Source organism: Rhodotorula paludigena (assembly GCF_050403205.1).
Source record: "Rhodotorula paludigena JCM10292 DNA, Rt_paludigena_JCM10292v1_ctg13, whole genome shotgun sequence".
Classification (NCBI taxonomy): Eukaryota; Fungi; Basidiomycota; class Microbotryomycetes; order Sporidiobolales; family Sporidiobolaceae; genus Rhodotorula; species Rhodotorula paludigena.
In genome coordinates this window covers 296456-321730 of record NW_027481445.1, presented here as the reverse complement: position 1 = coordinate 321730, position 25275 = coordinate 296456, and the positions used below count along the sequence as shown (strand labels likewise).

The window sequence follows — 25275 nt, the reverse complement described above, 5'->3', positions numbered from 1 at the left end:
GAGGCAGTGCGAGTTGCGCGTGATTGCACGCACAGTAGCACACGAGAGCACACGCGCACGGAACACCCAGCCACCACTCGTCCCACCCGCTTTCCCCTCCCGCTCCCCGTCCTCATCTCGTCTCGTCGCGCTCCTGCGCCGCCATCTCGCCCGCCATGGTCGGCCGCGACGAGCTCCTCCTCGTCTTTGACCTTACCTCGACCCTCCTCCGCGCCGGCCTCGGCGTCACCGACCTCATCCGCGGGCCCCTCATCGTGTGTCTCCCCTTCCCTCTCCTCTCGCGTCCCCCGCCCGCTCACAGCCCGCATGCATCGCAGGAGCTCCCCACCCGCGTCGGTCGCATGGCCGGCAAGGCCGGGACGCGCGTAGAGGACTTTCTCGTCGGCGCCCAGCTCGCAGCCGCAGAAGCCGTCACGGCCGCAGGCGGCACCCGCGACTTTGACATTGTCGACCCCATCCGCATCGACGAGCGCACGGGCTTCCAGGTCACCGACTGGACCGCGCTCGAGGCCGTCTTGTGAGTCGCGCGCACCCGTCGAGCGATCGAGGGGACGCCGTGCGCTCCCTGCTCTCGCTGCAACCGACTCACCACGCACTTTCACAGCCGCTACGCCATCCACATCTCTCTGCAACTGCAGCGCCCCCCGCTCGCGCACCCGACCGTCCTCTCCCTCCCGCCCTCGTGCCCGCCCGCACTCGTCGACCAGCTGCACCAGCTCCTCTTTGAGCGCCTCCTCCTCCCGCAGCTCTTTGTCTCGTCCCGCCCCTTCTTCGCCGCCGGCACCGCCGGCGCGACCGACTGCGTCGTGCTCGACCTCGGCTACCGCGGCGAGGGGTCCGAGGTCTCGGTCGTGCGCGACAACGAGATGTACGAGCCCGCTTCGGGGCTCCGCCTCGCCGCGCTCGACGAGGGCGTCTGCGACGACTACTGCGCGCTGAGGATCCTCGAGGCAGACTCGACCATCCCGGCGCAGCTCGCGGCAGCGCGCGGCGGGGGCGAGCTTGCGCCGGGAGAGCTCGCGAATGCCCTGCGCCGCATGGTCGGCGAGCTCAAGGTGCGCGACCTCATCGAGCTCGAGTCGCCCCTGCTCGGCGTCGGTGCGGGCGCGGTGGGCCTCGGTGCAGGAGTGGCGGGGGCTGCAGGAGCGGCGGCGGGTGGAGCGGCGGTGATGCAGACCGACGGCGACGAGGGGAGCTTTGACGTCGCCAAGGCCATCGTCGAGGGCAAGGTGCAGGACATTGTCAAGAAGAAGGGCAAGGGCAAGGAGGACGCCGCCACCGCCGCCGCCGACGGCGACGACGCTTCGAGCGAGTATGTCCGCGTCGCCAACCCCTTCGCGCCCGCCCCTCCTCCCGCCGCTACTGCCGAGATCGACCTGGCGCAGGCGCAGCCTCCGGACGCCTCGGCGACGATCCGGATCGGCCCCGCGCGGCACCGGTACCTCGAGCCGCTCTTTGTCCCCTCGGTCCTCGGCGCCCTCGCGCCCTCCGCCTCGCCCGCCGCGGCGCAGCTCGCGCTGCACGAGTATGCGCGGTACGCCGACGCGAGCCAGCTGCCCGAGGCCGGCGTGCACGAGGCGGTCGGCGTCGCGCTCAGCATGGTTGAGGACGCAGAGGCGCGCAGCGCCGTCGGCGAGGTCGTCGTTGTCGTCAGCAGCGGGCGCATCGCCAGCAACCGAGGTGCGTGACGCCTTTCTCTCCCAGCCGTCTCTCCATTGTGTGACATTCCACAGTGGGCTGACTGGACTCTGAGCGCCACGCGCAGCCCTCGGCCCGACCCTCATCCCGCTCCTGTCGCCGTTCCGCTCGGACCTCGCGGCGGGCTACGACGCCGAGGGCCAGTCGCTCGCGCGCCCGATGCGCTACGTGCGCACGCCAGAGTACTTTGCCAACTTTAAGGAGCGCGCGGGCGACTGGGCCGTCTACCTCGGCGCGTGCATCATGGGCAAGGTGCGTGTACGTGTGATGGCGCGCTGACCGGGCTCGACCATCTGCGCGACTGTGGACGGTCGAACTGATCTTCGCACGCAATCCGTCGCCGCAGCTCATACTCGGCGACCCGCAAGCCAAGCTCTTCATGGTGCGACTCTTCCAGTGCACTCGCTCTCGCCGCCCTTACTGACTGTACGACTTGGCCGCGCAGACCAAGGCCGACTATGCGACCAAGGGCCCATCGCATTACCGGCGACTGGAGATGATCTGATTCGAGTGATGGTTATGCGAGGTTGCAAGCAAAATTCATGTTGCTACAAGAGCAGGAACGACACGAGAGAAGGTTGCATGAGATACTAGCAAGATCACTTCTTCTTCTTGCGCCGTGCGGCCGCCTTTGCCGCGCTCGGGTTGCGCGGCACCGTGTCCTGCTGCGCCTGCGGGTTCGGTGCCACTCCGAGGCTCGCGCCCGCCAGCTCGCTGTCGGGCCCCGCCTGCTCGATGCGGTCGCGCAGGGTCAACGCCGCCATGAGGTCGTTGATCTGGTCCTTGAGCTCGTCGACCTCGTTGCGGACGCCGGCCGTGTCGCGCTGCTGCTGCGCCATGTCGCCCCGGAGCGCCGCGAGGTTGCTCGACAGCGACGCCGTGACGGCGCGCTCGGCTTCGAGGTCGCGCTCGAGCGCCTTGCGCGCGCGCACCGCCTCGGCGCGCTCCTTGCGCCGCTCGTCGGCCTCGCGCGCCGCCTCGCGCCGGAGCAGCTCGACCTGCGCCTCGAGCGCCTCGCGCTCCTTGGCCGTGTGCGCGCGCTCGTCCCGCGCGCGCCGCTCCGCCTCGCTCGCCTCGCGCGTCAGGCGCGCCACGTCGCGCTCGAGCTCGTCGCGCTTGCGCTCCGACATGCGCACGCGGTCCTTCTCGCGCGCGACCTCGCCCTCGTAGTACTCGCGCTGGCTGTCGAGCTGCGAGCTCATCAGGTCTCCGTACGACACGGCGAGCGCTTCGAGCTTGTCTTGCTCGACTTCGGCGCTCCGGTCCGGTCCTTGCTGCGCAATCTTGGCTGTCAGGTCGTCCGGATCGGGCGTCGACGGCCCACCGCGGGTAGGTGCCGCCGCCGTGGAGAAGGACGGGAGCTCGATCAGGCGCTCGTCCGCGGAGGGCGACGAGTCTGACGGCCGCAGGCGGATCAAGCGGTGCACGTATTCGTCGTCTGCGATATGACACTCAGCTGCAGATTCGCGGAATGGTGACAAACGAATGCGCACCGAGGTAGGACCAGATACGACCCGTAGCGATCTCAAGCGAGTACCTTTCCGCAAGACGTGAGCGAAAAGGCTGCGACGGAATCGGCGAGAGACTCACGAATGCCCCGTTTCACCGAAATGCGAGTGCGCGTGGCCGCCTTGATATCGCCCACTGCGTTCGCCCAACGTCAGCACCCGGTGCTTCACGATGAAAGTGGTCGAGTAGCGCACCATCCAACGTTGCCGCAAATCACGCAGATCCACAAGTTTGACGGACTTTGGCATACGGCGCATTTGGCGTCGCTCGTATCGGAGGATGAGTTGCGACGCTGACGGGCGTTGGTATATCGACAGACGGGACAGCTATGTGAGGCAAGCGTAAAGTAAACATCAAATCCACGGCGACAGCTCGAGTGAAGAGAGCAGCACGAGGTGCAGGCAGCGAGGAGATGAGGACATTCACGCACCGCGAATCGCGCCATCGCAGCAAGCAGGTGCAGTGGAATGCGTGCTGGCACATGATCTGCACGAGACCGCTCGCCCTCGTGTCAAGCACGTCGAGGCATACGGGACACGTCGGCAGCTCGACAAGCTCTCGTCCCGTCGTTGGGTCGAGCGTCGTCGGTGGAGAAGAGCCGTCTGAAGAGGGCGGAGCGAGAGAAGGGAAGGTGAAAGGCGGAGTCGACGTCGTCTTGAGCTTGACAGACGACAACGAGACAACATGGCAGATCTCGCTGTCCTTCGAGTCGTGATACGGCCTCCCGTTGAACACGCGACGGAACTGATCTGCTGTGGCGGCGTCGCGAAAACGCACGAGGACGATTGAGCGATTCGGCGTCGCGTCTCGGAGCATTCGCACCTGCTCGACGTCGTCGAGCGCAGGCGCGATGAATTCGAGGAGCGCGGCGGCGTTGAGTACGCCCGGGACCGAGACGAGCGCGACGGCCCGCCCATCGTCGGCCTCTTTCGCCTTTCGCTTCTCGTCCATCGAGCTCGGCTCGGCGCCCTGCTCGCGATAGAGGTGGATCGTGCCCCAGTACGTCTCGGTGGTCCCGCTCGACTCGGGTGGGCGCGCAGAGCGCGAAATCGAGGGACTTGGCTGCCGCTGGCCAGGCAGGCTGGCGGCAGCAGGTCGGGGCGAGACGAGGGGAGCCATGCCGCGCGGTTCAGGATGTACGATCCAGTCGATGGCGAGGGGACCAAAGCGGAAGTCGAGGATGGCCTTGTGCGAGGTAGTCGGGAGCTGGCCTTTCGAGGGCGTCCACAAGTCGGCAGTGGCTACGGCGGGCGGACTCGGCAGGCCAAACGACTCTGACCAGGTCCGCGGAGCTACTGGCGGGCTTGTTGGCGCAGCAGACGGGGACGGGACCGAAGTGGAGAGGGAAGCCGACGACAGAACACCAGGAGTCCGAGTGTCGAGCGGGCGAGAGGCGGGCAATGGCGTGTCCCAGAAGCTTTTGCCAGTCTTTGGTAGGACCAGGCGGCTCTGCTTCGCCCGAAAGTCGCTGTCGAGCTGCGGTGGGAGGCGAGTCCGGGTTGTGGGGAGAAGCGGCGACGGAGACGGCGACGGAGGAACAGCCAGGAGCGCAGGGTCGTACAGCTCGAGCACCACTGCGAACCTCGGGGGCGCCAGCGGTGGCTCGGGCATCCAGCGCTCTCGCCGACGTAGTGGAGCAAGTCAATCCGCGAATATCCTCATCTGCCGTGATGCAGGCTCTAGCATTTGTCGTCCATCGAAGGGGCAAAGCAGCGCCTGAAGCGCCGTTCGGCCGCTTTGACAAACGCAAAGTCCCAGCGGAGGCGTACGGACGATGCCAGACGGGCCTTCCGCGTGCGAGTGCAAAACGACAAAGATGCATTGCGATGTAGGTATAAAGACAGGAGCCGCTTCGAAACCACGCGAACCCACACTTCCGCCTTCAGCCCAGCCCGCTCGTCGGCTCGACCTGCACGGTCAGCTCGTCGAGTCCGGCAATGTTGGCCCGGAGCGTCTTGCGCACGCGCGCGCGCACACGCTCGCAGTCGGCATAGTGCTGGTGCGTCGGTCGGCCGTGCGAGTCGTATGCTGACCCGTGCGTCGAGCCGGGCGAGGGCGCGAGCTGCACGCAGATGGATCCGACCATCGACGAGGGGTCCTTCGGCCAGAAGCGGGCGCGGGTGAAGGACGCGACACCTTCGACACGGTGCAGCTGTAAGATCCCAGCGGATATGAGCACGCGTGTGACACTTCACTGCCGCGATCAGCGAACACAATGGGGGAGACTCACCGCCGTGAGCGCCTTACGCACGTCCGCCTCCTGCTCCTCCCCCATGTCCAGCATGAGGAGCTTGCCCGAGTCGACGACAAGCGGGACGACACTTGCAAAGATGAGGACGGCGATAAAGATGCTCGCGAGCGGGTCGAACCCCGTCCAGCCGTAGCGGTTGATCAGCAGCGTCGAAATGATGACGCCTACCGAGCCGAGGGTGTCGGCCATGACGTGCTGCGCATCAGAAAGCCGTGTCAGAGACGGTGCGCGAGCTTGCTAAGGCGGGAGCTAAGCGACGAACAAGGAAGACGCCCTTCATATTGTGGCTGTGCCCGCCGTGCGCAGCAGCGTGCTCATCATCCTCGTGCTCGTCGTCGTGGTCGCAGCCATTGTGACCGTTGTGCGCGTGTGAGTGTGAGTGGTCAGATGGCGCGTGTGAGTGTGCATGCGCGTGCGAAGGCGAGCGGGCGTGAGTGGGAGAAGCGAGAGGGGCGGGGGAGGAGAGCGAGTGAGAGTGGGAGTGAGGTTGAGAGCGGGTTGGTGTTGAATGCGAGTGAGAGTTGTGAGAGCTATGGCCATTGTGCTGCACATTTAAGGCCGCCGTCAGCCTAGGGCTTTCGACGCGTGAAACTTCGGACGCGCCGAATGGCCATTGTGATCCTCCTCTTCTTCCTCCTTTTCGGTTAAGAACGGCGTAACCTTGCTCTTGACGGGCGCCTGCAACATCGATTGTGTCAGCGGCGGGCCCGCACGAGACGAGGAAGCGGGACGCACGTGGCTATGCCCATGACTGTGCCCTCCTCCGCCTCCATGCGAATGCCCGCCGTGTGCATGACCAGTTGCGACCATGCCGACCAGGTTGACGGCAAGCCCGACGGCGCTGACGGTGAGGAGCTGGCCCGTGTTCATCTCAGGCGGATCGATGAGGCGCTCGATCGCTTCGAAGACGATGAAGATCGAGATGAGGCAGAGGAAGATGCCGTTGGCAAATCCCGAGAGAGTCTCGACGCGGGTGTAGCTGTGCAACTGAATCGTGAGCCTCTGGAACCCGATATGCTAGGAGGAACAATGCGCACCCGTAGGTAAACGAGTCGTTCGACGGCCATGTTGCCATCACACTCGCGAAGAGCCCCATCGCCAGCGCGAGGCAGTCGAAGAACATGTGGATCGCTGGCGAAAGGGGTTCAGGCGCGTGCGCACGGAGAGGCAGGGAGGAGACGCACAGTCCGAGATCAGCCCGAGAGAGTTGGTCCAAATGCCGTACGCCATCTGGATGAACATGAAGCCGAGGTTGAGACACAGGAAGAAGTAGATGCGGCGCGACTCGGGCGAGGCGAGGATCGTCTTGATCGTTGCGCGGAAATGGCGGTAGAAGGTTGCGAAGCGGGCGGGGAATGACTGATTTGGCGCAGAAGAGCCGGTCGAGACGCCACCTGCGGCGGAAGCCATAACGGCTCGAGGATCGGTGGAGGCGATGTGGGAGATGGCTACGAGCGAGAAGACCGTTCAGCTGAGCGTCGAAGAGGACGACGGGGCTGAACGAACCTTTCCATCCGATCACAGCGACAGCTGCTTCGCCCCACCCGATGCCACGATCAAAGCCAACGTAGCCGACGAATGCGGTCGCAAAGGCCGAAATGGGCCATCCCGTAGTAAGGAGTTTGGGCGGCGGGAAGTGGGTCAGGAGCGACCGAGTGAGAAGCGGGTCGACGCATATAAAGGTGACTCCAAGGAGTCCAATGCCGAGCAGGGCGAGTGCACTGCTGGTCTCCGGGCCGGCCAGAGGGGAAGAGGAGGAGGAGGTGAGGGTGCTCGCAGTCGGGCCCTGCGGTCGCAGTCGTCAGAGGAGCGTGACGGGAGGTGAGCATGTGACGCACGAACTGCAGCCTCAGGAATGCGATGACGCCTGCGACGAAGGCGGCCGCAACAGCACCATTCGCATGCATGCGCCCCTTCTGCTGTTCGTCACCGTCGAAGCCGGCGAACATCTCGCTGCGCTGGCCGCACGCAAGCAGGTGCAGTAGGAGATAGATGTACCCCGTACGGTTTGAACCGGCTGCATAACAATAAGGTCAGTGCACGGTGGCTCCAGGACAGAGCAAGCGACGCACTCGACAAGGTCGAGTCGGCAAGGTACGCAATCACAACCATGGCGGTCGTCAGGGAGAAGGCATTGCCGCGCTCAACGATTTTTCGGCTGCTAGCCTTGACGAAAGGAAGGCCGCGAGCCCACAAGGGCGCGAAGGAGGTGAGAAGGATGAAGCTGCATCGAGGATCCGGTGAAACTCTGTCAGCCCCTTCCGGCTCCCGTCTGACTTTGTGGTACCGACTACTCACCGCAGGACGCTGAGGTGAGAGATGGAAAGGAGTGCAAAGAGCGTCTCGAGGGCGAAGAGGACCGGGTAGAGCGGACTTGAGGGTTCCTGCAAGTGCCCGCACAGTCAGCCATGCCCCGAGCAGCGTTCGCCACGAAGCGCAGGCCATCATTGCGCAGAACGGAGCGTCGAAAGACTCGTCTGACAGCTTCGCGAAGCAGCTGCGCCTGCCTGAACCACCCGAGAGGCGAAGAACGCACCGTTCTCCGCTTTCCACCGCGTGAAACCTCCCATGGCCGCTCCCACAACGCCAGCACAACCCCACCTGCGCCCTGAACCAGCGCCGCGATCGTCCAAGGCGAGTAACCTTGCGCGACGAGCCAGTCGTTCGCAACGTGCAGTGCGAGGGCGACGAGCGATTTCGACAAGAGGACGGCGAAGAGCAGATCAGAGGGTAGCGAGGCCGCATTGCTGTTGGTCAAATCCGTCAGCCAGCTTGTTCAGCGCATTGTGAGGGTCGTCGGAGCGATGAGCGGGGGAAAGGCGAGACGAGCGACACACCTCTGCCGCAGGTGCTGGAGCGAGACGCGCCCAGAGACGCGAGGATCGTACGCCTCTGCGTACCCTCCGGCGCTCATTCGGGCTCCTGACGCGAGGTATCGGCTTCGAGGACAGAGCGACCGGCGCGTCCAGTTTCGAGTCCCGCGCCGGTTGCCGAGCAAAGTCCGGGAACCGCTCGCTTGCACGCAGTAGCGCTGTGCTCAGCAAAGTACGGGCGAACGCGCGTCCCACTACGCAGAAAAGCAGCAGGCACTTTCGTGCGATCGCAATCGCCTTCACCCGCCGAGGCTCTATCAGTCGCTGCTGCTGCTCCCTACCCGGACGGTTCGCACTGAGTGGTACTGCTCGAATTGCGTCAGGAGTCAAAGTACTAGGGGAAGGGAGAGCACAGTCCGTCGCCAGCCGCCTTTTGCTCCGTCTGCCGACCTTCTCACTCGGCACGACATGCCAGGCTGTCCGCCATGGCCCCATCGACCGAGCAGATGGAGAGGCAAGAGCTGCGTACACTCGTCAGTAGAAGAGAGGAAGCAACGGGCTAGTTACCTGGTGTTGCGGCGAGAGGCGGTGCTTGACGCGGGGCATGTCTGCGGAAGGCGAGAGACTTGAACGCGACCGAACAAAGACCGGCCACCATTGACGACGCAGAGACTGAGTAGATGGTAGCGACACTGGCGACACGGAAGATGGCGACGCAGGTGCCGACGACGAACAACACGACCGAGGAGATAGAGCCGAAACGGCGCGATGGTACGCGACCGGATGAGCGAAGATCGCTTGAGCTCTTCCGTAGACGAGCTCGGCGTCCGTCAAACTAGTGTACGACAAGGAATGAGACGCGAGATGCGCCGCTCGCGGGACTGATGCGAGGGCAAGCTGGCGGAGCGGGAGGCGGAAGTACGCCAGGTATAGTGGAGCGGGTATCGGCCGGGTGCGGCTTTTGACGATGCGGTGCGAGTATGTAGTGATGCGAGAGTCGGTTGTCGGGAACGAGAGATGAGGCGGAAGGACATGGACGAGAGAGGCTGAGCGAACTTAAGCCGCAGTCGTCGCCTCGACAAGACGTGGACGCTTGGCGTCTGCAACAAGCGAGCCGAACGTCAGTGACTAGAAGTGCGGAGAAGGCGGGATGCAAACGCACCACCCGCAGATTCTCCGTCCGCTCCTTCCTGCCCATCTTCGCTGAGCGAGTCGCGACTCCGCTTCGGGCTCTGCGGCGTGGGCGGTAACGCCTCGCCGCCGTGATCAGCAGCAGGTGCAGCAGTGGTAGCAGTGACAGCGCCTCCGTCGAACGCCTCGTCGTAGTCGATGACGACGTCGCTCTGGTTGACGGGTTCGTCCGAGTCATCGACAGCTGTGGGTGCAGTCTCAATCAGCTGAGAGCAGTTTGATGAGGAGGAATTGAACGCACCAGCTGAAGCATCGTTGCCCACAGCTGAAAGCTCGGCAGTAGCGACGACCAATTCAACTTGAGCAGGTTCGACGAGCTCACCAGCTGTCGATGCCGCATCAACCTCGACGTCTGCGGCTGGAAGAGCGGTTTCGACACCGTCTTGCGCCGCCTCGTCCGCCGTAGCGGCCGCATCGACCTCGCCCTGCTCCGCCTCGGCGGGCTCGGCGAGGTCCTCACCCTCGGCGCCGAGAGCTTCCTCCGCCGCCTCCTGCGGCTCAGCCGCGCTCGGCAGTTCGCTCGACGGAGCCTCGTGCTCGCGCGGCTCGGTCGCTGCGGGCTCTGCCGCCAATGCAGTCGCGGCCTCCTGCGCGACTTCCGCGCCTCGGGCGACCCCGGGCGCCTCGACCCCCTCGCCCTCCTGGCGCGCACCTTCTGCGCCCACCTCCTCGACAGGCTGCTGCTGCGCCTCCTGCGCGACAGCGGGCACGCCGTCGTCGCCATCGAGCTGTGCCAGCGCCGAGTCGAGGTCGAACTCGTCCTCGCCAGCCTGCGCCGGCTGCTGCCCCTCCGCCGCTGTCGGCAACGCGGCGGTCGGCTGCTCGGCCGCACCCTCCTGGCTCGGCAGCTCGCCCGCCTCGACTTCGGGCTCTTCGACGTCCTCGTCGCCCTGCTGCGCCCGGACGAGCTCCGAGTCGGGCCCGTCGGATTCGGCGAGCCCGCCCTCTCCTTCTTCCTCCTCGACGTGCTCGTCGAACGTCGCCCCTTGGACTTCTCCCTCTTCGTGTTCTTCTTGTGCTTGATCTGCTTCTGCGCCCTCCTCGTAGACGGCTCCCTCAATCACGCCTTCCTCCTCCTCCTCATCGTCGTCGCCCGCGAGAGTGGCCGACTCGTCGCCCTCCTCGTCTTCTTCGACCTCGACGACGACATCCGCGCGCGAGTTGGCAATGTGCATCGCGAGCGCGTTGAAGCCGGTCGAGAACCGGCTCTGCGAGTCGAGGCGCGCGTGCAGTCGCCCGGGCAGCTGGCATCCCGTGTGGATGCGATCGAAGTCGAAGAGCGTCACCGACGAGCAGTAGACGTTGTCCTGCGAATGCGTCGAGAAGAGTTAGTTTGAAGCAGGTCAAGAGCCGAGGAAGCAAAGAAACGCACCTCAGTGATGGAGATGCCAATCTCGTCAAAGTGAAGCACCAGCTCCTCCTGATCGTAGTCGTGCCAGTTGAGCTCTCGCCTGAGCGCAACGAGGAGCTTGTCGAGCGGCTGATAGTACAGCTCGTGCTGCGCCGCCTCGCCGAGCAAAAGGTCGAAGTGCTCGTCAGAGCTGTCGACAGAAGTTTCGCCTTCTGCCGCCGCGTCGTCGGGTGGCCACCGCCGCTCGTGGTGGAAGAGGACGTGCGTTGTCGTCGACTCGTCGTCGCCGGTCGTCAGGAAGACGGCGGGTACGCCGCGGGCCGAGAACGATGACGGATCGGCCGGAGCGTGGACCGGAACCTCAACCTCGAGGAGCGGATCCTTGTCGACGATGGGACGCGAGGGGAGAACGTGCTGCTGCTCTGCGCCGGTGTTCGTCTTGACCAGCTCGTCGGGGTCACGGGTCGCACCGCCACCGACCGCCTCAACCGCCGTTGCATGGGCATCATCGTGCTCGCCGGCATCTGGTTCGGCGACCGCATCGCCGGTGCCATCCGCTGCGGGCGCTTCGGCGCTCGCAGTCGCGGTGACGCTGCCGCCAATGTCGGCGATAGCGGGTGTCTCGGCGGCCTCTTCGGTCGAAAGCGGTTCCAGAGCATGAGCTGCAGCTCCGCCGTCACCCGTACTCGTAGTCGCGTCTAGGGTGCGTTCATCTGCTCCGTCGACGCCATTGTCCACTGCTGGCAGCGGCTCGCCCGTGATAGGCTCATCGGCCGAGACGGGCATGTCCGGAGCTGGCGCGAGAGTCGGGTTGGCGTCGAGCTCGACGGCAGTCGACACAGGTACGCTGGCCGAGACGGGCGCAGCGGACAAGTCGGAAGAGAAGGGCGGAAGCGCTACGGGCGGGCTTGCGGCGGTCGAGAAGGAGACATCGAGTGGCGCGGACGAGACGGCGGCGAGGAGCGCGTCGTCGTCGGGGATGATGTCGGTGTCTGTCTCTGCAGCCACGCGGGCCACGGCGTCGTCGTCGACCATGTCGGCCTCCTGCAACGCGTCCTTGGCCGGCTCATCGCCCATCTCGGCGTCGGTGCTCTCGCCCGCAAAGGTCGAGTCGGGCTGGTCGTAGTCGATGGGCATGTCTGCGTCTGGCGCAGGGGCGCTCGCCGCATCAGGCGACGGCTCGGGGTCCATCCTGACTCGGCGACGTGATGAGGGCGGAGACTCGAGCTGGGAGGGCGTCAACGGCGTGTGCGGCGGTGCGACTGCTTCCTCGCTGTGCAGAGCGAGTCTATTGGACGATGCAAGGTATTGCTGCGCTTGCCAGTCGCGATGAATGCGCTGGAAGGGTGCGGACGGAGGACAACCTCGTCGCTCTGCCCAAGACCTCTTCCTGCACAATCTTTTGCCGTGTGTCTGAGGCCGGCTACGTGCTCTCAGGCTTCGTCTGCGCCCCTTTGGCACCCACCCGTCCGGATCCGCTCGTGCTGCGATTCGTTCCCCTCGACTTTCTCGCTGGTTCTCTCGCTTTCGCCCGCTGGTCTTCTCGGCACTACGCGCTGATCGCCGCGACAGAATCTCTTGGGTGTGGACGAGCGCTGCGACCGAGTCCTGACGCGCGACCCTCAGCCCGCAGAACCGAAGCCATGGCCATGCAGGAGTCCCGCCGCAAGGTCGTGCCCAGCCTCTACGACGCCCTCTTCCGCTCCGAGTTCGACCGCATCGAGCGCATGCTCGCTCCCGGCGCCCTGTGGGAGATCTTCCCCGCCTCGACGCGCCCGTTCTTTGCCCCGCCGCTTCCGCGCGAGGGCGCCTTCGATGCGCGCGAGACGCTCGACTACTTCAAGACCATCCGCGAGAAGCTCCTCACGGACCCCAAGGTACGCACTTCACTGTATCGCAGGTCTATGCTGTCGCCGCTGACTCGTGGTCTTCCGCGGACAGCATTTCGAGTTGACCGACCTCAGTCAGGGCACCGACTCGCTCACGGCGCGCTACAACACGCAGTCGTCGTCGTCGTCGGGCATGACGGGCAACAAGGAGGACGACAACCAGCCGTTCGACATCTCGCACACGCTCTTCGTCGAGTTCGAACCCGGCTCGGACAAGGTCAAGCACGGCGTCGAGTACCTCGACAGCAGTACGTCAGCTTCCCATTCTACTCCCTGGCTACTCGCCCGAGCGTGGCAACACGTACTGACGCCTTCCGCCGCGCGCTCCTCTCCTTTTGCAGACTCGCTCAACGTCCACATGAAGCGCGACGCGACCAAGCCCGAGTGGGAGGACGTCTCCTCGCAGGGTCAGCGCCAGGTCGAGGGTCAGAAGCAGCAGCAGCAGGTCGAGGGCTCGTCGGCCGACCACTGGCAGACCGCTGCTCCCGCCGCGGGCCGCCAGTCGCAGCAGGCTCAGAAGCAGCAGCCGGCCGCGTCGCAGTCTGAGCAGCAGAAGAACGCTTGAGCCCGCAGGAGGAGGAGCATGAGTCGCTTGTCGTTCTCGTTGGATCCGTGCCGTCTTCCGCCCGTGTCCCGCTTGGTTCCGTTGTGTCGTCGCCTGTCCGCTTTGTAACCAATTCGCAACTGCAGTTCTGATGTCTCCGCCGTACGACCATTTGACCGATGCATGTGTCGTGCATGAATTTGAAGAGAAAGAAGCGCTGCGGGCAGGGAGTGCTACAGACAACGGGATGCGACTGACATGGAGAGGGCGAGCGAAGCGTACAAGCCACATGCGATATACAGAATATACGGAACTGGGAAGGAAACCCTAAATCAAGCGATCAAACGTAGTCTTTGAGCCCCTCGGACCGGTCCGCGAGCGCCCGCGCCTGGCTCTCGAGCAGCCTCGCCGCCTTCGCGAGCTCGGCCACCGCGTGCGCGAGCGACTCGCCCGACGGCCTGACCGCGCGCTTTGCGTGCTGCGCCGAGAACTGCCCGAGGACGCGCTCCATCGCGCTGGCAACTTCGCTTGGGCTGCCGATGCGCACTGCGCGCGCTGCGGCGGCCTGCTTGCGCAGCGACAGGAGAGTGAAGAGGTTCGTGAGGGCGAGAACGAGGACGAGGACGAGGAGGCCCGCTGCGAGGGGTGAGATGCCGAGGAGGGAGTCGAGGACGCCGCCGTCGCTGCTGGACGAGGGTGCAGAGCTGGTGGGCTCCGTCCCGCCGCGCCCAGGCTCGCCCGCAGCCGTATCCGTGCTCTTGACGTCGCTCGAGTTCGCAGACGGCGCCGAACCGGCGATCGCGTACTCTGCAGCGTTGGCCGCGATGTGCGCGCGAACGGCGGCTTCGAGGTCCTTGTGGTACCCGATCTGACCGTCCACGGCTCCGCGCTCGATGACACTGCGCAAGAGCCGGTTGACCTTGGTCCACTCGACCTCGGTCGTCACGCGCACGCGACAGCCGCCACCCTCGGCCCAGGTGAAGACTGTGCGCGTAACGGTCGAGAAGTTATCGCCTGAAGGCACGTCCTGCGGGCGGTGGAAAGGTCAGCGAGGTCTCGCAAGCGCAGTCGGGCTCCTGCAACGCACGGGAGTTTTTGTCGTCGTGACAGTCGAGATGTACGAGTCCTCGTCGACACGTTCGTTCGCGTCGACGATATTGCAGTGCGTCTGCTTGGGACCGACAGGCGCGTTGAGCGGCTTGAGGTACTTGACTTCGCGGCGCTTCAGTGCTTTGCAATCGTCGGCTTGGGCCGCCGCGCCGTCGATCGCCTTCCACGGGCCGATCTCAACTTCCTTGAGGCCCTCCTTGCCCTCCCAGAAGGCGCGCAGGAACGTCTCGTCAAGGAAGCACAGCTTGTACGCCTTGCGCGGGCGCGTCGGGAGGACAATGTCGAGCGCGACGTTCTTGTACTCGGGCCCATCGTACGTCGTCGGGGCGTGCGCCTCGCCGTCGCCTGCGCCGGGACCTGCGCCAGCCGAGGCCTTCGCTTGCGCTTGCGCCTTGACCTTCTCCGCCTCGGTCGGGTGGTCTTCTCCCGACGTCGATGCTGAAGCACCCGGCGCGTCACGCGACCGGATATTGCTGAGCTTGAGGCTCGCGAGACTCGAACGGAGCTTGAAGCGGTGCCGCTTCTTGCGCCCATTCTCGTCCTCGAACGAGATCTCGCTCTTGTCGTCGCCGTCGCTGTCCGTCTCGGATGACGTGCCGCTCGCGCTGCGGACAGCCTTCTTGAGCGAGTTGCTCAGGTCGGATCGATGGCTCGACGTGCTTGCGCTTCGGCGACGGTGACGCTTCTCCTCCTTCTTCGCAGCGTCAGCAGCAGCGCGGTCGGCATGAGCTGCGGATGGGCAGAGCGGATTCAGCGGTAGTGGCGAGAAGCGAGAAAGGCCAGAAGCAGACCTTCAGGGTGGACATGCTTCCAAATGGCCGTGATGAGCGCGTATGATCCGTCGCGATTGATGAAAGAAGCGAAGGTGTGCGTTGCGTGCAGGGTGCGGATCTCGATGGCGTTCGGGATGACTTTGGCCGTCATGCGCTTCTCGATCGAGACAATTTCGGTCCAGGGGAGCTGAAGAGACGTTTGCCAGCCTGCGGTGCCGAGAGTGAGCGATGAAGACCATGGAGCATAAGGCGATTGTTCAGCGCACCGAGGATGTTGGCGCGGAACGAGAGAAAATTCTCGCTAACGTAGAGCTTCCCCTGCACAAGGATGTCGCGGACGAGTGCGCAGCGGTAGTCTGAGGAGAGGGCGTACAGCGTGAGCCACAGAACATCTCGGTACGGAAGAGCGGAACACACCTTCAATGAGCTCCTCGTCCTGGTCGTCGAAGATTTCGTGGAACTTCTCCTGCGATGTCGACGGCTGCGCGGCGAGAGTCAGCGTCCAAATCGCTCGACAACATCCGAGAGTGCTCACCTCAACGTCGAACGTCTCGAGAATCTTGTTCTTGACGCTCGTCGTCGTGCTCGCATTGCCGGCCGCGACTGGCTCCCCCTCGCCGTCTGCCACGACCACCGCTCCAGGCGTGTTCGAAGGAGGGCTCGACGCGTCGGCGCTCGTGCCGACTTCGAGCGGGACCGGGTTGCCGTCGCGGTCCGTCACGACGCGCGACATGGCCTCTTGCGCTTCACCCCTCGAAGGGGCGCCGTCTTCCTTCGAGCCCTCGTCGTCGAGCTGGAACTTGACGGCGGAGCGCTGGCCGATAGAGCGGGTACGGGCGCGCCGGATCCCACCGCCCGGCGCGCCTGGAGACGCCGGCGCTTCGAGCGAGTCGCTCCGCTCGCGCGAGTTGGTCGACGAAGCCTTCTCCTTGATGCTCGACGCGGCCGCCTTGACCTTGCGGAACCACTTGGGCTGCCCGCTCTTGCGGTCGTCGTCTGGCCCGTCGTCGTCGCCGTCCTCTGCGTCGCCGTCGGGCCGCTCCTCGGATCCAGCACTGACCGGTCCCTTGGACACGGCATCCGGCTTGTCGTTCTCGGACGCTGTGACAAGCCCATCCGCCTGAGAGCTCGACGCGCGCTTGACCTTTGCGATCCATTCGGGTCTGGCGCCGTAAGCCTCGCCGACGACGCCTTCCGCGCCGCCGAGGATACGGTTCCCAGCGCTCAGGTGCGCGACTTGCTCCCTCCCCGGGCGGCCGAGCCCCTCAGTCGCGTTCGCGCCGCGCTTGGGCTCGAGCGCCTTGACCGTCTCGGACCCCGTGTCCTTGTGCGTGTTGACAGGCGGAGGCGAAGCGTCGTCGCGCGAGAACTGCGACTTGGGTTCTTGCTGGGCGGGAGTTGGCGTGAGAGCGTCACCTGCTTCAGCGCGGGTAGCGGAAGCGTCGACGACTGCTGGCGGGAGAGGCGGAGCAGAGTGATCGGGAGGCGGAGAAGGTGGTCGCGAGACCAAGACGGGCTCGCTCGAGTCGGACGGTGGGCTGCTGCTTGTGGGCATCCCTGCAGCCTGCAAGCACGGTGCAGAAGGTGCTCGAGCCAAAAGAGGGGCGAGTTGCAGCCCGCGCGACTGCGATCATGGGTCGGTCCGAGATGAGCGCATCGCTTTCTGCACCTCGTCAGGCAGCTTCTAGAGCTCGCATAGACTCGCTAGCACAGTTTGCATGGTCATAACGCGAGCTAAAGCGGCCTTGCGGCGACTCAGCGAAGTCGCTGCAACCGCTCGGTCGCTCTGCGACCAGCCGTGCGAAAGAAGGGAGAGAAACTACAGTGTGGTATAGCAGTACGTTTTGGTGGCACAGCAGAGACGCCTCGACAACTCCCCGCCTCCTATCGACCCGTCACAGCGCCCTTCTACTCGGACGGGGTGGAGAGGAAGCGCACGGTGCGGTCAATGCCGGCCGTGACGAGCTCCTTCGAGTCCTTGCCCCACGCGACAGCCGTGAGCTCGGCCTGGTTGTCGTCGTTCTGCGCGAGGAGCTCCCACGTCTTGTTCTGGTACACGCGCGCGTCCGAGCCGACGACGGCGAGGAACTGGGCCGTCGGGTCGAACCGCACGGCCGACGCGCTCGCGCCGTCGCCGCCGAGCGCAATGTTGGCCGCGTTCGACAGCTTGCGCAGGTCCCACAGCTTGACGGTCGACGAGCCCGAGGCGGCCGACGCGAGCGAGTAGCCGTTTTCGGAGAACGAGAGCGAGACGACGTCCGACGCGCCCTCCTCGGCCGAGTGGCCCTCGAACGTCGCGGCGCACTTGCCCGTGAGTGTCTCAAAGATGCGGATGCGCGAGTCGGACGAGCCGACGGCGAAGATGACGCCGTCCGGGTGGACATCGATCGCCGTGTTGACGATGCTCGACGGGTCGGCCGTGTGCTCGTCGCTCGGGAGCGTGCCCGTCAGCACCGTGCTCGCCTTGTCCCCAACGAGGTCGTGGATCGCCCACGTGCCGTCGGCCTGGACCGAAAGCGCGAGCGAGTTGGACGGGTGCAGGACGAGTTGGCGAACCTCGGCACCGAGAGACAGGTTCGACGAGCAGTCGTACACCGTCTTCTTGCCGTTCGGGATCCACACGCGCACCGACTTGTCGAGCGACGACGAGACAACGAACGACGGGAGACCCTCCTCCGTCAACGCAGTGGAAGCGACGACCGACGTGACCTTCTTCGAGTGCCCCTTGAGCGTCGCGGTGATCTTGCCCGACGAGCGGTCGTACACGATGACGTTCTTGTCGAGACTGGAATGGCAGTCGGAAAGGAGCACATGTGTGAAGAAGGCGAGTCAGCCGGCATCCTTCCCGTTTTCCGGTGTCTTCAACGCACCCGCCAGTGATGACGATGCTGCCCTCCTTCGCAAGCGAGAGCGCCGAGACGCCAGGCGGCTTGGTGGTGTGCATCGACGTGAGCTTGTCCGCCTCGGCAAACGCCTTGACCTGGTCGACCGTCGCCGCCTCGGCAGGCACCTTGCGCTTTCGGCGCGTTGCCGAGAGGCTGCGCGCGAACTGGAGGTCAGCGTTAGGCGTCCAATGAGAGCAGGGCAGGTTGCGCAGCCCTGCCAAACAAAGAGGAAGACGCACGTCTGGTTGGTCTCCTCGACACGCTTCCGCGCGTCCGCCGGCAAGCCCGCCTCGGCCTGCTCGACGCCCTCCATCTGCGCATCGCCCTCGGCCTGCGCCGCCGGCGCGCCCGAGCGGGCGAGCGCATCGGGGCCCAGCGTCGCCGTGACGCTCGCGAGGGCCTCGCGGGCCTCGTCGCGCTCGCGCATGACGCGCGCGAGGACGCGGCCGGCGGCGTCCTCCTTGTAGAGGGCGTGCGAGAGCTCTTGCCGGAGCTCGGCCGACTGGCGGCGCAGCTCGAGGCACTCGAGCATGGTCGCGTCCCACTCTTGCTGCAGCGTGTGGAGGAGCGACGGGACCGAGGTGAAGGTCGGTGCGCGAGGCGGGGCGGTCGGCTGCGCGGGCGCTGTGTGTGTGCAAGAGACTGTCAGTTTCTGCTGGCGGGCAGCAGGATGCGGGATGTAGCGAAGCGGTCGGCGGGGGCACCGCAGGTACTGCCAGCCACGGAGGAATGCTGGGACGATGGCAGAGGGCGCAGACGTACCCGTCTTGATGTCGACGAGCTCCTCCTGGGCGAGCTGCTCGCCGCTGATGGGGTCCTTGCCCTCGTTGTCGGCGAGATACTTGAGGATGAGGTCGCGCTCAAAGACGTGCCCGCTCTTGACCGAGACGACCGGGTGGAGGGGCTGAGTGCCCGAGATGCTGCAGAACAGACTCATCGTGGACGAGCGAGCCTGCGGCGGAGAGGCGGCGTGAAGGGAGAGGGGGGAGGGGGTCGGAGGAGAGAGGCGGAGGAGGGCGAGTCGACGAGAGCTCGGGGGATGCGCCGACGAGCAGAGGTGCACTCGGGTGAGCTGGAGTGGGCCTGCTGTGCTCGTGCGGTCGTGGCAGAGCGAGCGAGGGCGTGCAGAGACGGCGAGAGGGGGAGGCAGAGGCGCGCAATACACTTGAATACGTTTGCTCGCGCCTATTGCAAAAGTAGGGCGTCGAGGCGAGAAACGGCCAAGTGCAGCTGGTTGCTCCGTGTCCCCGCCTCGAGCTCTCGCGTGCCTGTGCTTCTCTTTGCTGAGCAGCTCACCACCCAGTCCCGCCTCGCCGACCTCGACTCGCCCGCGCCCGCCCCGCCGAGCCGAGCCTGTGCCGCCTCTCCTCCTCGAGCTCAAAACGCACCGCCTCGCTCCCCGACCCTCGCCCGGCCCCTGAGCCTCCCCGACGCCTCCCAGCACCCCGAGACACCTGCAGCCATGCTCGTCCTCTTCGAATCCGCCGTCGGCCTCGCCCTCTTCAAGGTCAAGGACGGCAAGCTTGGAGACGACCTCCACAAGTCGTTCGAGTCTGAGGAGGCCGCCAGCGACCTGTGAGTCGCGCCACTCTCCCCACCAACGCTCTACGAGGCGGTACCACCGGCATACGGAGCCGCAAGCGCGAGTCGAACGCTTGCGGGTCGGCCGGTCACCGACCTCGAGGAAGAGGGGGCGGTGTCATGGCCGTCAGTGTGGGCTGAAGCTGGCAGCGTAGCGCTGCACAATGTATACTCAGCGTACTGACAAGATGCACGGCGATCCGACCCACAGCGTCAAGCTCCAGGCCATCCACCGCTTCACCTCGACGGCCGCCGCTGTCGAGGACATGACGGCCATTGGCGAGGGCAAGATCTCCAAGTCGCTCAAGAAGTTCCTCACGGACGAGATCGCCGGCAACAAGAAGCTCAAGAACGAGAAGCTCGCCGTCTCGGAGCCCAAGCTGGGTGCGTCGCAGCCCGCCGCGTCTCTTCCTCGCCGTTTCGCAGCTCTTCTGCTCGTGACGAGGTCGAGACAGCCGTCCGTGGATGCACGCTGACCCGTCCTGACGCTGGCAGCTGGCGCCATCGCCAAGAAGCTCGAGCTGAACGTCGTCTCGGACTCGTCGGTCCAGGACCTCTACCGTGGAATCCGCCAGCAGCTCGCGACCCTCCTCGGCGACGTCGACCCGCGTGACCTTGCGACGATGGAGCTTGGTCTCTCGCACTCGCTCTCGCGCTTCAAGCTCAAGTTCTCGCCCGACAAGGTCGACACCATGATCGTCCAGGCGATCGCGCTCCTCGACGACCTCGACAAGGAGATCAACATCTACTCGATGCGTGTCAAGGAGTGGTACGGCTGGCACTTCCCCGAGATGGGCAAGATCATCACCGAGAACATCACGTACGCCAAGGTCGTCAAGGCCATGGGTGCGTCTCTCTCCTTCAATTTCCTTCCTCGGCTTGGTCTCGCCCGGCACGCCCTTTGAGGCTCTGCTAGAGTGGTGGGTACGGCTTGGGAAGGGCAGAAACTGAGTCGGCGCGATGATCGGGCAGGCTTCCGCACCAACTACAACACCACCGACTTCTCGCACATCCTCCCCGAGGAGCTCGAGGAGACGCTCAAGAGCGCCGCGGCCGTCTCGATGGGCACTGAGATCTCGGACACGGACCTCGCGCACATCCACCTCCTCGCCGACCAGGTCATCTCGATCACGCAGTACCGCACCGAGCTGTTCGAGTACCTCCGCAACCGCATGGCCGCGATCGCGCCCAACCTCACGGCGCTCGTCGGTGAGCTCGTCGGTGCGCGCCTCATCGCGCACGCCGGCTCGCTCGTCTCGCTCGCCAAGCAGCCCGCGTCGACAATCCAGATCCTCGGTGCCGAGAAGGCGCTCTTCCGCGCGCTCAAGGTGCGTTACTCGCTTCTTTCGTGCTGTGCACGGCGCTATGAGCTCTGATGTTGACCATCGGAACGACTCGATCGCCCCTCTTGCGCCTTTGAATGTCTGCGATCCCCCTTTCCTCCTCGCCGCTCGCCGCCCCTCTTACGCCCCCTTCCGCCCCCTTCTCAACAAACACCAGACCAAGCACGACACGCCCAAGTACGGCTTGATCTTCCACAGCAGCCTTGTCGGCTCGGCACCAGCCAAGCTCAAGGGCAAGATGGCGCGCATGGTCGCGACAAAGTCGGCGCTCTCGATCCGCCTCGACGCGCTGGCCGACGCCGACTCCAAGTCGTCGCTTGACAGCGCGACGATCGGTATCGACAACCGGGTCAAGCTCGAGGCGCGTCTCCGCCAGCTCGAAGCCGGCCAAGGCTTCTCGTCCCTCCGCAGCCTCGCCAAGGCGCAGGGCGGCGAGCAGCAGAAGGCTTACAAGCCCAAGGGCAACGGCGCGTCGTACGCCGCCGGCGCCGACTCGGTCTCGCTCGTGCCGACCGGCGTCGAGCCGGGCAAGGGCGACGACGAGGGCGTCGAGACGATGGCGGTCGACGGCGAGACGGAGGAGGAGCGCAAGAAGCGCGAGAAGCGCGAGCGCAAGGAGCGGAGGAAGAGCGAGAAGGGCGCCGACGGCGAGGACGAGGTGCGTTGGCTCTTTCCTTCCGACTTCATCTGTGTCGAGTTCCGTGCTGACTTGTCTGAACTTATCACAGGAGGCCAAGGCGGAGCGCAAGCGCTTGAAGAAGGAGGCCAAGGCGGCGGCAGCGGCAGCAGGCGGCGAGGAGGAGCCGGCGAAGAAGGAGAAGAAGAAGCGCAGCCGCGAGGAGGGCGAGTCGCCGAAGAAGTCGAAGAAGTCGAAGAAGGCCGACGCATGAGGGCGCTGCCTCGTCCTTTGTACTGCTTCACTGTTCTTCCACTGTCCTTTCTCTCAAGAACAGCGGCCTTCTCAAGCGGAAGCGAGCGGCCACGTCTCGCGACAATCGCCGACGAGAGCGCCGGTCCGGCATGCTGCGACTCGTCAAAGGTGACCGCAGCTGTGAGCGCGTGCGAGGCGCCCAAGCTCATTGCCGCTCACGGTTCTGACCGGGACTCGCGGACGAGGTGATGAGGACGGGAGGGTCCTTTCTCTCTCTTCCGTCTCTTCCTCCCTACCACCGGTCCACTTCGAGTCTGTCTCAGTGACCCAGCATGCTGGACCGCCTGCCTGCGGAACTCATCCTCGAGCTCGCGGCGCTTGTCGCCCCTCGCCGCGAATCGCACGTGGCTTGGCTGGCCTGGCGCTCTCGCATCCTCCGGCTATGCCTCGTCTGCCGCTACCTGCGGAGCGTGCTCGAGCCCGTCGTATGGGAGACGGTCTGGGCGGGGGAGATCGAGCTAGCTCGCATCGCTCAGGGCGCTCGCGTCTCTTCTGAAACGGCATGTCCCCATGAGATTTGCGCGTGCGTTGCTCGCCAAGACGGCGCTGGCTGGCACCGCGTCAAGCGTCTGCGCCTGGACGGCCGATTCCAGGAGGGACTTGTTGCGGGACCTGCCGACATCGAGGTGTACTCTCGTAAGTGTTCGGCTTTCCTCTTCGAGGACCGCGGGCACCACCTGGGACTAATGCACACCCTATGACAGAACTCGAGAGTCTCGAAGTCGATAACTGCCGTCTGAGTCTGACTGCGTCGCTGTCGCCCTTCCCTCACCTCACCTCGCTTTGGCTCGACACGATCAACATCACGCATGTGCAGTGGGAAGTCTTGACGTCGGACCACGTGACTCCGCATCTCCGCTATCTATCGGTCCGCCGGCTGCACAGCGGCGCAGTCGGATCCACCCAAGCAGAGACTGCCTTCTATTTCCCTCACTTTGCTTCCGACCTTGTTCAGCGCCTTGGCGTTCTTCAGGTCGACCTCACCGACCGACCCCTCTTCCCTCCCGATCTGTTCACGCTCGAGTGTCCCGTTGTCCTGACCTGGCGGTGCTGGCACGCTGCCCCGTCCTCTCTGGCGGCTGTCTCCCGCCATCCGCGCCATCTCGTGATCGGGCATGTCTACGGCAACCCCGCGCAGAGCAAGCAGTGGTTCGTCAATTCAGAGCAGCGCCTCGTCGAATGGGTCGTATTCCGCTCGCCCGGTGCTCGCACGCTCATCCTGCCGGCCGGACTGTCGCCCTACAATCGCGCGAACGACCCGTACGTTCGCTTAGGCATACAACAGCTCCTCGCGGAGTGCGCAAAAAACAGAGTCCTAGTCGAGTGGCACTGCCAGGAGAACTGGCAGGAGGAGTATCGGTTGCATCGCGTCCTGGAGGAGCGGAGATTCGCGACGGGGTGAGGGCGGTCCTGGATGGCGAGGCCGGCTAGTATCCGGACACAATCTGTGCACTATGTTTTGTGTCTGATGATGTCGATCACAGGCAGGCTGAGGACACCGGAGAAGCGGCAGAATCTCGAACAACCTGCGCGGAAGCCGAGTCTGGTCAGATCATCGAAGGAAATCCGACTCGTCACTATTCCGAACTCTGCGCTCACAGTACAGCACTGCAATCCTGCAGGGGAAAGCTAGGAGCCCTTTCTGCCGTGTCGCTGACGAAGGAGAGCGAGGCAGGCCGAAGGTCATGCGAACGAGAACATGCACGAGCGAAGTAGGCTACAGAGACGAGGCACGAACGACAGACAGACAAAAGGCCGAGCAGCCACGGCAAGCACAGATGGACGATCGCCACGGCAGCCACGTCCTACTCACGCCCCTCTTTCCCGCCAAGCGTCTCTTCGAATGACTCGCTCACACTGAGCCTTGACGTCCTCCTCGGCCCAAGTCCTCCATGCCCCGAGCTATAGGGCGTAGGAACCGGACTCGGCGGCGACGCCGGCTTGGGCAAGTCCGCCGCGAGCGCGACGGGTGAAGCGGGCGCAGACGACTCGTCGGCGTGCAGCGAGGGCGGGCGCGACGCCTTGGGCGACACGGGCGTCGGTAGGCGCGCGAGCGCCTCTTCGGGCGGGAGCTCGCCCGAGAGCGCAGGGAGCGCCCAGGGCGCGACGGTGCCCTCGCCGCGTTCGCGCTGGTTGAGCGTCTCGTCGAGCGCGGCGCGCTCCGCCTCGTTGAGCCCGTCTCCCGAGCTCGGGAGGGGCTCTTCCGTCCCTGCGCGAACCCAGCGCAGGAAAGGGCCGAAGCGGAAGTGCTGCACGACGGGAAGGCGGTCGAGCACCTCGTGACGGTAGAGGCGGAGGAGCGAGTTATTGTCCTCCTGAGCTCCAGCCGGTACGTCGCCGTTGAGATTGAGAAGAGTGGTAAGGAAGAGGTAGGACACGCCGGTCGGGGACGCTTTCGGGGGCGAAAGCAGCGACGCCGGGCGCTTCGAAGGGTGGGCTGTTGTCGCACAGGTCTCAGTCGAGTCGAGAATACCTAAGACATTAGGAAGACTCACTGCGAGACTGCGACGCTCCCCAGTGGTACACGAGGTGGCCGTGCGCGTCGACGCCCCAAATGCCCATCTTGCCTGCGGGCGCGAGCCCGAATGCGCGCTGCAAGTGCTTGACGAGGTCGAGATAGCCGGCAAAAAGCTTCTTGGCGATAGCGGGCTCGTCCTCAGGCGTGAGAACCCCGGCGAGACGAAGGATGAGGAGGTAGGCGAGGAAGGAAAGCTCGTGTCCGGTACCGTAGTCGAGGCGCTGAGGGGAGCCGAACGAGGAGAGGAGATGGAAGCGCATCTCGGGCAGCGCGGCAGAGCGAGAAGGGCTGATGAGGTCGCGGTGCAAGATGGCCGTATTCTGGCGTGAGGGCCAGAGGTCAGTACGGGAGGACCGGCGCCTGCTTTAAGGCTAAACGCACCTCGTCCACCTGGTCGAGCCACGTCTGGAACGCGTCGCGCTGCTGTTGCGGGGTACTAGAGGGGCTCTTTTCGTCGATCCAGGCTTGGGCTTGCAAAAGGAAGTCAAGCAGGAGCGTCACGGGCTGCGCAAGGGCGACGAGAAACGCTTCAGCTTGTTGCGCCCGCGTGTATGGTCGAAAGCTTCTCACGCACCTGACTGCCCGTGTCGGCTACTTCTCGGAGACTTGCAAGTCGGAGGCGAGCAATGAGGGTTCCGATGTCACAGTATGCCTGCGACTCGAGGAAGCGAGGCATGTCGTCAACCGCGTAGATCTTGCGGACAGGCTCGGAGGCCTCGCGCGGAAACTGAGACAGCGGGTGGAGCTCTGGAGCAGTCATCGTGTGACAGTGAGTAAGGAGAGGAAAGAGGCGCAGCCGAAGCCTTGGACAAGCGTTCGGCAAGAAGGCCGAGGAAGGTCAATGGATGCCGAGGCAGCGGGAGCGCGGCGAGTCTTGGAGCGCCAGTG

At 65.0% G+C, this 25275-nt stretch overlaps 9 protein-coding genes across 9 annotated transcripts; 3 read left to right on the top strand and 6 right to left on the bottom strand.

Moving 5' to 3' along the window:
* Positions 1–155: 155 nt before the first annotated feature.
* On the top strand, positions 156–2203 carry JCM10292_002805 (uncharacterized protein; the record flags this gene model as incomplete). The annotated part of the gene is made up of 6 exons (XM_076648161.1): positions 156–254; positions 318–517; positions 605–1680; positions 1766–1950; positions 2045–2080; positions 2144–2203. The coding sequence occupies 6 exons, from the start codon at positions 156–158 to the stop codon at positions 2201–2203; spliced, it is 1656 nt and encodes a 551-aa protein (XP_076506384.1).
* A 94-nt stretch (positions 2204–2297) lies between these two features.
* ETP1 (Etp1p) lies at positions 2298–4818 on the bottom strand (the record flags this gene model as incomplete). Its single annotated transcript, XM_076648160.1, has 5 exons — positions 2298–3136; positions 3192–3235; positions 3289–3342; positions 3402–3533; positions 3638–4818. The coding sequence occupies 5 exons, from the start codon at positions 4816–4818 to the stop codon at positions 2298–2300; spliced, it is 2250 nt and encodes a 749-aa protein (XP_076506383.1).
* Positions 4819–5089: 271 nt separating this feature from the next.
* JCM10292_002803 (cation diffusion facilitator family transporter) lies at positions 5090–8372 on the bottom strand (the record flags this gene model as incomplete). The annotated part of the gene is made up of 13 exons (XM_076648159.1): positions 5090–5359; positions 5438–5653; positions 5721–6002; positions 6062–6136; positions 6194–6437; positions 6496–6589; positions 6643–6906; positions 6965–7244; positions 7297–7475; positions 7531–7682; positions 7757–7842; positions 7995–8205; positions 8296–8372. 13 exons carry the CDS (start codon positions 8370–8372, stop codon positions 5090–5092), a joined length of 2430 nt encoding a protein of 809 aa, XP_076506382.1.
* Positions 8373–9327: 955 nt separating this feature from the next.
* JCM10292_002802 (uncharacterized protein) lies at positions 9328–12004 on the bottom strand (the record flags this gene model as incomplete). The annotated part of the gene is made up of 4 exons (XM_076648158.1): positions 9328–9371; positions 9434–9646; positions 9704–10769; positions 10835–12004. The coding sequence occupies 4 exons, from the start codon at positions 12002–12004 to the stop codon at positions 9328–9330; spliced, it is 2493 nt and encodes an 830-aa protein (XP_076506381.1).
* A 452-nt stretch (positions 12005–12456) lies between these two features.
* JCM10292_002801 (uncharacterized protein) lies at positions 12457–13267 on the top strand (the record flags this gene model as incomplete). Its single annotated transcript, XM_076648157.1, has 3 exons — positions 12457–12690; positions 12755–12950; positions 13044–13267. The coding sequence occupies 3 exons, from the start codon at positions 12457–12459 to the stop codon at positions 13265–13267; spliced, it is 654 nt and encodes a 217-aa protein (XP_076506380.1).
* Positions 13268–13586: 319 nt separating this feature from the next.
* JCM10292_002800 (uncharacterized protein) lies at positions 13587–16684 on the bottom strand (the record flags this gene model as incomplete). The annotated part of the gene is made up of 6 exons (XM_076648156.1): positions 13587–14273; positions 14334–15085; positions 15148–15336; positions 15396–15485; positions 15547–15610; positions 15665–16684. The coding sequence occupies 6 exons, from the start codon at positions 16682–16684 to the stop codon at positions 13587–13589; spliced, it is 2802 nt and encodes a 933-aa protein (XP_076506379.1).
* A 353-nt stretch (positions 16685–17037) lies between these two features.
* Positions 17038–18951, bottom strand: PRP19 (E3 ubiquitin-protein ligase PRP19; the record flags this gene model as incomplete). Its single annotated transcript, XM_076648155.1, has 4 exons — positions 17038–17914; positions 18000–18167; positions 18254–18638; positions 18777–18951. 4 exons carry the CDS (start codon positions 18949–18951, stop codon positions 17038–17040), a joined length of 1605 nt encoding a protein of 534 aa, XP_076506378.1.
* Positions 18952–19476: 525 nt separating this feature from the next.
* On the top strand, positions 19477–21828 carry NOP58 (RNA-processing protein NOP58; the record flags this gene model as incomplete). The annotated part of the gene is made up of 6 exons (XM_076648154.1): positions 19477–19589; positions 19807–19979; positions 20091–20441; positions 20568–20923; positions 21096–21596; positions 21667–21828. 6 exons carry the CDS (start codon positions 19477–19479, stop codon positions 21826–21828), a joined length of 1656 nt encoding a protein of 551 aa, XP_076506377.1.
* A 1846-nt stretch (positions 21829–23674) lies between these two features.
* Positions 23675–25147, bottom strand: JCM10292_002797 (uncharacterized protein; the record flags this gene model as incomplete). The annotated part of the gene is made up of 4 exons (XM_076648153.1): positions 23675–24306; positions 24365–24707; positions 24769–24891; positions 24962–25147. The coding sequence occupies 4 exons, from the start codon at positions 25145–25147 to the stop codon at positions 23675–23677; spliced, it is 1284 nt and encodes a 427-aa protein (XP_076506376.1).
* Between the last annotated feature and the right edge of the window lie 128 nt (positions 25148–25275).